Source organism: Amaranthus tricolor, chromosome 14 (assembly GCF_026212465.1).
Source record: "Amaranthus tricolor cultivar Red isolate AtriRed21 chromosome 14, ASM2621246v1, whole genome shotgun sequence".
Lineage (NCBI taxonomy): Eukaryota > Viridiplantae > Streptophyta > Magnoliopsida > Caryophyllales > Amaranthaceae > Amaranthus > Amaranthus tricolor.
This window is the reverse complement of record NC_080060.1, coordinates 11,682,893-11,693,770: the sequence shown is the minus strand read 5'-3', so window position 1 is coordinate 11,693,770 and position 10,878 is coordinate 11,682,893. Positions and strand designations below refer to the sequence as shown.

The window sequence follows — 10,878 nt, the reverse complement described above, 5'->3', positions numbered from 1 at the left end:
CTCATAATAATATAATTATTTTTAATATGACATCATATTATAATAAATTATTATTTATATCGGTAAATATATACTACATTTCTCTCTAGTATTTTGCAATAACGTTCATCAATTAGTTTTATTTGCATTTTGTTGTTAATATTTACTGTCTTCGTTCTCTAAAGTTCTTCCCGTTTGAAATATTTCACATTAAGGAGAGAGAAAATTTGATTAATATTTTGAGACATATTTTATAGATAAAATATATCTATATAAGATCTCGTTAGATTCGTTTTGATGTATACTTTTTTATAATATATTTTTTATAATTTTTTATTATGTGTATTTAGAGATATTAAGGCTAAAAATTTGCTTTAGAAACTGTGCAAAAAGTAAACGAAAAGATTAAAAAAACATAAGAAATAAGTTATAACATAATAAAATAAAATTTTGTTTAATTCATCTGAAATGCAAAAGTTATTAATAGTTTTATCATATAAAATTAAAAATATTACCAATAAAATATCCCAAAATCTTAGCGTCATAAAGGAGTATTTACTTCTATAAAATCTTGACAATTAGATAATAATAGATAGATAGATATTGAGATCATCGACTTTGTCTTATTGCAAAAAAAAAAAAAAAAAGTCCCTAATTTCCTCGTTTATTTATCTTTTCACATAAATTTCATGGCCCCATGAAAGAGGTGACTCACCCTCTCCAGCTATATACACAAAAATAAAAAATAAAATAATCCAAACACAAAATATCCAAATCACCCTTTCAACTGAAATTGAGGAAATTGCTAAGCCTAAAAGCCTAAAATCAACCTTTTTTTCCTTTCTTTTTCCCTTTGCTTTTTCTTTTACACTTTTTAATCTAAATAAATATCCAACTAAAATAAAACAAAGAATCCGGATAAATATAAGAAGAAATAAAAAATTAAATTATTTGTGATTAAGTTGATTAATAAAAAAGTTTATCATTTTTTTATAAGATATATACACTAAAATGTTAATTTCAATACAATGTTGCAATCACATATTTTTCCACCAAAAATTTTTAGAGGAAAAAGATAAATATTGAACAAATTTATACTCTTATTATATACAAAAATCGTTAATTTCAATGATACGTATTGCAACCATAATTATTATTTTCCTACTAAATATCCTTAAGGTAAAAAGACGCCTCATCATCACCGACTCACGGTAGCCAGTGTATCTCGATCATAGAAACTTTAGACTTTAAAGAGAGATAAAAGATGACAAACTATACCTATAAAGAAAGTTGCTGTGAAAAAACCCTTTGTTCGACAAATATCAGCAAAAAAAACTAAAACAAAACTAGACAAAAAAAACACAATGTAAAAAAATATTTAATAAATCAATAAATATATATTTTCATTACGATTAAGCAATATATCTTTATGATAATATTTAAATATAATACTAATTTAAATTATTTACAAAGAGTTAATAATTAATTTGACAAAGTGTTAAAGATAGTGTGTTTATCAATAGATTAATGTCGATGTTTAACATATAAATGGTAATCCCTTTTGGAAATTCAAGTTTGAGTTTAATTAGCAGCGTTAAATAGTCAAATACAAAAACGACGTCTTTTTAATTTGAGAGAAAACCGACGTTTTCTTTCCCACTTCTTCTTCTCCTTATTTCATCCCCTCAAACTCTCTCTCTCTCCTCCTCCACCGCGCTCTGCTTATTTCATTTTTTTTCTCTCCTTGATCCACAAACCCTAACATCTGACATCTCTCGAAATTTTTTCCAACAATGTCGCATTTCTCTTGCTGATTTTCAGAAAATCATGTATTATTTTTTCGGATTTCGGCTCTGTTTGTGAGTTTTTGATTTCGACTTCACTTTTTGTGTTGCTTTTGATTCAATTCATTGATTGAGAATTTATGTTGAATTGATACTTTTTTGCCCGTTTGACTTGTTGATTTGCTTGATGGATCTTTATGTATTTGAAATTTGAGTAAGTTTTGATTGGTAATTTTGGTGATCTGTTTGTGATCTGATCGTTGAATTAGTTGAATTTTTTGAATTTGTTTTTGTTCTCTTAAAATGACGGTTGATAGTGCGCTTAAGATTGAAGGAGAAGAGAAGCATGGTTTGGAGGTGAAGAGTTCATGTGAGGATCTACCTCTGACGAATGTCGGTGGAGGTGGAACTAGTTTTGAGTGCAATGGTGGTGATGGAAAGGATGATTATGTATTTGTTAATGGTAGTGATGTTGCTTTGGATAATCATGGAGAAGTCGAAGGGAATGATGTTGCTCCGTGTCAAGGCAAATTGGAAGGCGGTGATCAATTGGATATTAGCAATCGTAAATTAAATAATGGTGGTGAATTGGAGACCGAGGCCAGTGTTTCCGTAGAAGAGGAGAGTGAGGGCGGTGAGCTGGTAAAGGTGAATGGAGAGATCAAGTTGGATAATGAGAAGGAAATTCAGAATGATGAATTGGCAGATGAGACTGATGATGGAAATACTGTTGATGTTAATGATAGAGGTTCAGAGGTAGTGGAGGACAGTTGTCTAAAGTTGAATGGGGAGATCCAGTCGGAGAATGAGAACAAAATTGAGAATGATGAATTGGCAGATGAGACTGGTGATGGGAATAGTGTTGATGTTAATGATAGAGTTTTGGAAGTAGTGGAGGAAAGTTGTCTAAAGGTGAATGGAGAGATCAAGTCGGAGAATGAGAACAAAATTGAGGATGATGAATTGGTAGATGAGACTGGTGATGGGAATAGTGTTGATTTTAATGATAGAGATTTGAAAGTAGTGGAGGAAAGTTGTCTAAAGGTGAATGGAGAAATCAAGTCGGAGAGTGAGGAAAAAATCGAGGATGGGGAAATGGCAGTTGAGAGTGGTGACAAGAATAATGTTGATAGTGAGTTTGATGATAAGGATAGAGGTTTGGGAGTAGTGGAGGAAAGATGTGTAGAGTTTGTTGAGGATGAGGTCAAGGATGGGGGATTTGGTGTTGTGAAAGGAGATGAGGATAATACATTCGTTGGTGGCATTTGTCATCCTTCGTTAGATGATGATGATAAAAATAGGAAGTTGCTTGTTGTAGATGGATCTGATAAGGTGCAAAACGGGATTATAGTTAAAGAACCTGAGCTATATGTAACTGATGGTGAAAATGAGGAGCAGCATCATGATGGGAATGAGAATCAGACTAAGCAATCGGAGATTTTAGAGAATGAGGTAGGGAAGGCTGAGGTAGGGGATCCTGAGGAGATCAATAATAATGTTAATTCTTATATTGATGAGAATTTGGTTACAGAAACCATTCCCAGGGATAGTGTCATTGATCAATTGGAACCTCTTGGGGTAGATGCCAGCCATATGTCTCAAGAAGAGGGCAGTGCTGAAACACCACCATCAGAAGGTGAATTTAAGGCCCCAAATAGTGGGAATAAGTTATTTTCGGTTGATGATGCACCCACTGAGATTCAGTCAGCAAACTGTGAGCAGCTACATTTAAAACCTGCTGACAGTGAGAATTTAGTTCCAGGTGAAGCAAAGGCTGAACTTTTGGGACAAGAATCAGATCCATCAAGAGGCTCTCATGATGTTAACTCTTTGGATTCAGAGGCTACTGTATGTGAACTGCAGCAGAATGACGAGAAAAAAGATGCTTCAGGCTTAATCGGAAATTTAGAAGAATGTCCGGAGAAGATACAAGATGTCCATAAGCTGTCTGAAGGAGCAGATGATCAGAGTAATTTAGAGTTGATCGAGTCAGAGTTGGATGTTCAAGTACTAAAAAGTACTACTAATGTGCAATCTGTTGAAATCACTACTGAATTGATGCCAGAAGCTAAACCAAGCCTTGGAATTTTAGCAGAGGATATACAATCTGGTGAATTACACAAGCCTGTGATTGTTCATGACCTGCACATTGCTGATGGAGAAGGAAAAGCAGAGTTTAGTATTCAAATGGATGGCAGCCTAGAATCTTCTGTGGCTTCTGTTGTAGAAAATGTGGCAGAAGAGACTGAATTAGTTGATGTAATTGACAAGAAAGTTCTTGTTGAGGATGCGAACGTTGAAGAAGCCGGAACTGGTGAAGAAGCGACCAACCAGTTGATACTGAAGTCTCCAGATGAGGCAGCCTCTGACGACGAAAGCAAAGATCAAGATGCTTGTCATCTTGAAATCAGTGTTTCAGGGAACGAAGTTGCTGGTCCTGAGTGCTCTCGTGATTCTGAAAGTTGCTTGAGATCTGAAGATGGTGATACAGCTGTACCTGTTGGACCTGTTGGCAGTGACATGGACTTACCTGTTCCTTGTGACACAGACATTACAAGAGAACAAGGAGTTGAGTATGGTTCGTATGCTGGTGATGAATGCGTTAGCTGCTCTGCTGTTGAATCTTCTCAGCCCAACATGGAAAATAGCAACCATGTCCTTCCTTGTCCTGGTAATGGTACCGAATCAGTAGTGAAACCTGTAAATGATGAGGCTGATATGGTAAGCAAGAATAGTAGGGATTCTATGAACATTTTGAAACCCAATATCAGCTTTGGTTCCTTTGATTGCACAGCACCCTTTTTGCATAATGATCTTATTAATATTCAAGCTGATGTTTTGACTCGATCAAATGAATCCACTACCACCAAATCAGATTTTTCTGCTGAGATACCCAAGTTAATTGCTGGCAATGCAAATGGTTTCACCTTTTCAAAGGCTGAGGCCAATGGGGTACATTTTAAAGATTCCAGCCATAAAATAGGTGATGGAGTTGTGAGTTCAGAGAAGATTGATAGGGGTGAGGTTTCAGCGTCTCCTCAGGAGGGATCGTGGGCTGATTCTGTTGATGGACTAGATGCTAATCCTGATTTGGTAAGAAGTCCATTCTACTACTTGATCAGGTTCCCAAGATTTGATGATGTGAAGCTAAGTCAGCAGATCAAACAAAAAGAGATTGAAGTAAATAAAAAGACACTGGAAAGAGATGCTGTTCGTAAGGTTTATCGGGAGAAAAAGGTGAAACATACTGCAAACTGTTGTCTATTGGCTTTTTTTTTCTTTGCTTCTTACTTATTGATAAACTTATTTATTTGTTTATTTGAACAGGCTGCTTTTTGGGAAATGAAATCTAATTATGACACCTCCAAATCTGAAGAGAGAGCTGCATATAACTTGATGACTGCCAAAAAGCGGGAAATTGACTCCTCCCAGTCTTTGATAAACCTTGCCAAGAATGCAGTTACAGTTGAATATGTTGATGGTCAGGTAGGCATTTTGTAAAATGACATTTCCCGATGTGTTTTATAGTATATGTGAGACATTTTTTAAACAAAGATTTTATGTACTTTTGTATCTAAACAGATACTTAATTTGGAGCGGAAGATACAACATGAAACCATGAGTTTGACAGAAGAGAAAAAACTGATCCGTGAAATAAAGCAATTGAACCAACAGCGTGAACATCTTGCTGCTAATACTCAGAGGCAACAAGAACTCTATCAGGCGATGGGTCGAAGAGCTGAAACAGAGGAACGATTAAAGGTATGTACTGCGTTTTCTTTTTTGTTTTCTTTTTTTATGTTCTACAACAAAATTACTGAATCTCCCTGATTTATTTTGATTTGGAATACAGGTCTTAAAGAAAGAATTGGATGCTCTAAAAGATAGCTATTCCAAAGCATGTGAAAGTTGTAAAGCTGTAAAGAAGCCATATGATGAACAAAGTGCCTTGCTAAATAATTTGAAAGTTGAACTCTCATCACTTGATGATATTCGACAAGAGGCATATAGTCAGTTACAGGACCTGAAACAGCAGGCACTTGAAAAGGTTCGTTTTCTCCATTTAATGAATGTTTAATGTGATTCTTTTGAACAAACTTTGGTTTTACAGTTTAATGGTTAAGTGACTATTATTATTTTAACAAAAGTGACACCATCTCATGCCTGGGTGTTTACTTTCCTTGACTTTGTGATTACAGAGAATTGGACGACCTGGGCTTTTTGTATGACACATAATGCTTTACTAGCTAATGCATTTTTTCTTTTTCTTTTCTTTTTTTGTTTATTTGGTTTGATTGCTGAAATGTGTTTATTTACTTGTTCCCTAGTACATCAAAAACTTTCTATTTCATCCTTTCCATAACAATAGTTTACCCACTGCTTCATTGGCCTTGGAGGTCAAGACACTATAACTAATCAATCTGACCAGATTAATGTTGATGTATTTTTCCCAAGAAACCGGCTTGCCAAGAGAAATGCCTTCCTGCAGTATAAGCAGTTATTGATGTGTTTTTTCTTTTCTAAGCTGAGACTGCATGTTAAACATGTTTTTTGGTTCTTCGGATGATCTTCTGAAATGAAATGCGACAGATATAATTTCTAGCTATTTAAATGATCTTGTGTTTTTGGTTTTTTTAATGGCAGAACAAGCTGTTCTATGGTTACAAGGATGATGCCAAAAAAGCTTATGCTTATGCTGAGAGTGGTAAATTGGAAAATCTTGAACAACATTGTGTAAATCAGGTATGGCTAGAATTGCAACACTGCAATTTTTTGAATAGGCACTATCTTGTTCTGTCTAGTTTCATATATCATTGATGAGGTTTTCCATTTTTTCCGTCAAGGTGGAGAAATTCATGGAACTTTGGAATAATAATGAGGAGTTCCGGAAGGAATACATCAAATACAACATGAAGAGTACGTTGAGGAGATTTAGAACGCTGGATGGTCGATCTCTTGGCCCTGATGAAGAGCCTCCAGCGTTGGTAAATGTTTCTGATTATAGATCAAACACCTCGGCTAAGGTCAATATGATTGAGACTGTTTCCTTGGAAAGAGATTTTCCTTTAATTGAGAAAAAAGTGGAAGAGGAATCTTCAAAGAAAGTCGTAGAGCAGAAGATAAAACCCGCCCTTGCCAAAAACAAGGGTGAACCTACCACAAAAAACAGCTTAGCAGAACCATCAGGTAAAATTGAGCAAGAAGAGAAGAATGATGAGCAAAAGTTGACAAAAGAGGAAGAAGAGGCTGCCAGGATTGCGGAGGAAAAAAAACGACAACAGGAGGCTGCCGAATTGAGAGAAAAACGTAGATTAGAGGAGAAAGTTAAAGCTCAAGAAGCACTGGAGAGGAAGGAAAGAATGGCAAAGAAAGCCAAAGCGAGGGCAGAATTTAGAGCTAAAAAGGAAGCTGAAGAAAAGAAAAAGGTTAATCTCTCTATAAACCTATTCAAAACTGTATTGAACTCAAAGCCTGAAAATTCTTCGTAAAATTGCATTTCAAACGGACTTTACCCTACCTAACCACTAACCCTACAAAATTCATGCGATGTAATTATTTCAGTTCTTATTAAAAATCACATTTGGTACCTGAAAAGATTAGATTGCATAACCCAATCCTTCAATTAACCTGAATTAAGATCAAAATTTGTGAATAAAGTCCCTCTATCCCTTTTCCAGAAATTCCTAAATCAATAATCGTGATTTATAAATCATCACAAAAAGACAAAATTAAATAATAGTAAAACAAACAAAACCAAAAAGGTAAATTAAAATAACAAAACTATTGCCTTATAAAATCGTGGCTTATGAAATCGTACCACATAAGGGCGATTTGTTAACTTCGCAAATCAATGTTATTCACTAAAACCTTCTTTTAATGCCTTTTCTGAAATAACGCTTTTTGACAGTTAATGTGCCTTCCCAAGTGTTATTAATTGATTGATTTTATGCAGGAGATGGATAAGCGGGCAAAGAAAGGAAAGAAGGGCCTTGCATCCTCAACATCTGAAACTGAGCCTAGTCAATTGGCAGAACCGTCATCACCTGGAACAAGCAGAGAATCGGAAGTTACCGAGAATCCACCAGCTCCAGTGGTAAAGAAGTCCCACAAACCTGCATTATATACGAAGCAGGTAAAGACGATAAAATCGATTCCTGCTCCCCCTGCTTCTCTTCGCAATCGGAACAAGAGAAGAATACCACAATGGGCATGGTGGTTAGTGTTAGCTATATTGTCTGTTATTCTTATATTTCCTTTGGGGAATTTAGATATCGTTGGGCTTTTCCAGACCTATTTTTCTGATTCAACCAGTCAGTAGAAGTATAAACATAAATATAGGTTTGATTTTTCTTTTTCCAACTACGATATTCAATTATTGGTCATGCGCTGGTTTCTTTTTACCTCTCTTACATGTTATATTTATACTCAACCATAGATTGTTTGCGGAAATTATGATGGGAATAGATATATACTGCTATATTGTATTAGAGTTACTTCATATAATTAATAATAATTCGAGTGATTCTTGTAATTGGTTCTTTAATATGGGACAGTTTAATTTTTGTTTTTGTGATTTATTTGTGCATTTGTTTTGGATCCATAGCCAGAAGATTGATGTATGGCCATGTTTAGATCACTTGGAAAGAGGATTAACTTGTTCGCGGCTTCCTTGTGTTCCTGTGTCAATGCTGGTGCAGGTTCATTGTCAATTGGGTTGGGCTTAATAGTCATATTCATGATATGTGTGTTTGAAGCTCTTTTAATAAATCCCACAAATTCTCCAATGAGACTGCCATACTTGTGCCATATCTGGCCATCCCATGAATATATTTTTTAACCTACAAACTTTGACTCGTAAAACACCCATGAATATATAAAATGCCCATTTTAAGGCTTAATTCCACTACTGCAACCCTTACGTTTTGCTAACTTTATGTCAAACAAATTCTCCTCCTAAAATTGTAATACAATGAGTTTACAATTTATAGGTTCTTTGTTTTACAAGAGCCTTTCAAATACTTTTGCCCAGTGCAATATGATTTTTTCAAGTGTTTGTTACAAAATATTTCCTCTGTCTTTCTCAATTTGTTAGATTTTCTTATCATGGTTGTCATACTAATTTTTCTACATTTTTATTTATCGACACCAACATATATTGTTTTTCTCAATCTCATCCACCAATTTGATGTCTTTCTTTATCTTATCTACGTAAATGCTTCAACTAATTTATTTTTTTTGTCTTATTCTTCTAATACAACATTAAAAATAAAAAGTTGGTCCAATAAAAATAACAAAATCAAGGGAGAAAGAAGAGAACAATTGTTTTTACGTACTCATTAATAGTAGAGACAAAATACTTTATAATCTTACACAACTAACCACTGAAAAAACAGACATAACATCTATATTGTTTTAAAAAACACGTAAAGGTCAAATATAAAATTGCCTAATTTAATTTTCAATCATTTCATTTTTCAATGTATAATTTATTTTAATACTTGTTCTTTAGTAAACGCATTGGAGAAACTGAGAAAGCAATTAAAATAGACAAAATTCACATTCAAATGGAGAATACTAGGTAGAGAAATAGAAAATTAGATTGTTGGAATCTACTAATCTAGTAAAAATTAGAAATGGAAAGTTACTAGTGGAAAAAAAGTTATCTACGACGCAAAGGGATTGAAAAATTTAGGTAAAAAATATATAAAGTATATGCTGCAGTTCTATGGGAACCTGATCATATAACACATTATATGCTGCGATTCCCATAAAACCCGAGCATACACCCGATTTTTTTTTGAAATGCGCCTAAAGTATATTAGTAGTCATATATTGTTTCATTAACATTCTCATTTCTTCAATTTAGCTTATCACGACATTCTTAAGGTTTCTTCAACCTAGCTTCAACCTTCTTCAAAACTCACGACATTCTTAAGTTTCTTCAACATTCTTCAAGCTTTTTCAAATTTAAGTTTCTTCAAAATTCACAACATTCTTCAACATCCATCCTAGTTTTTCAAGCTTTCAACAACTTTAAGGTAATCTTTCATTTCAACTTCTCATCCATTTAAATTTCCATTATCCCCAGTTTTATTCCTTCCTCCTTTTTCCCTTAAAAATGAGTTTATTTTTACTAGTTTTTTCGGAAAAATGATTATGTGTACTAATTTTGTCTTTCTTACTCTATTGTACGTCACATTGTAACTATTCTTCATCTAAATATACAAAGTAGTTTAATTGATACCAAGTTAATATTTGTTTCTGATATTTTGATAAATTAAGGTTTTTAGGGTTGAATGATATTGCTTTATTATTTATATTTGAATGTGATTTTATTTATGTATGTAGTTGTAATTTTTAAGCTTTACAATTTTCAAAGTTTATGTTTATAATTTGTTAATTATTTTAATTTATGTGTGTACTTTATTAAAAAAATGGATTTTTTCAGTATATGTTTTGTTATTAGAATATACATAATTTGAATAATTTAAAAAACATAAAGGTTAATTAAGGTTAAATGAATGTTGTATCATTATCAGGGTTAATTAGGACTAAATAAATGTTCTTAATAGAATATACATATTCTTTGAACAATTTTAAAAATATAAAGGTTAGTTAGGGCAATTGAACGATTATTACTTAGTTTTTTAGTTAGGGTTAATTAGATATTTTGATTTATGTGAATTTATTTGTTATTAATTAATCTCACTTAGGATGACAAAAGATCGTTCTTGGATGTATGATAGCATTGAATCGTCATAATACGTTGATGGGGTATTTAAATTTTGTAGTATTGCGGTCGAACATCAAATTAGGATGGGGGAGTTGGTTTTTATTGCCCATGTGTCAAGTGTGTCAATGTATCAAAGGTAGATAGTTTTGACATCCTTAAAGAGCACATACTTTGACATGGGTTTAGGCATGGTGATGAAGGAGTTTACAAAGAAAAATGTGCTCCAAATGATGTGCACAAAGAAGAAGGATTTTCTCATATGAGGGAGAATAACAATGGGTATGTATGAGACAAATGAAGAGAATGTCAATGAGGATGTAAATCGTGTTGATGAGATGATGGAAAGTGTAACACCCCAAAGCTAGTGGTCCCTGTTTTCGA

At 33.6% G+C, this 10,878-nt stretch overlaps 1 protein-coding gene across 1 annotated transcript; it reads left to right on the top strand.

The window, feature by feature from the left end:
- Positions 1–1,575: 1,575 nt before the first annotated feature.
- Positions 1,576–8,657, top strand: LOC130799607 (uncharacterized). Its single transcript, XM_057662750.1, has 7 exons — positions 1,576–5,000; positions 5,091–5,249; positions 5,346–5,525; positions 5,617–5,811; positions 6,408–6,506; positions 6,608–7,189; positions 7,717–8,657. The coding sequence occupies exons 1-7, from the start codon at positions 2,067–2,069 to the stop codon at positions 8,080–8,082; spliced, it is 4,515 nt and encodes a 1,504-aa protein (XP_057518733.1). The 5' UTR covers positions 1,576–2,066; the 3' UTR covers positions 8,083–8,657.
- The last annotated feature ends 2,221 nt before the right edge of the window (positions 8,658–10,878 follow it).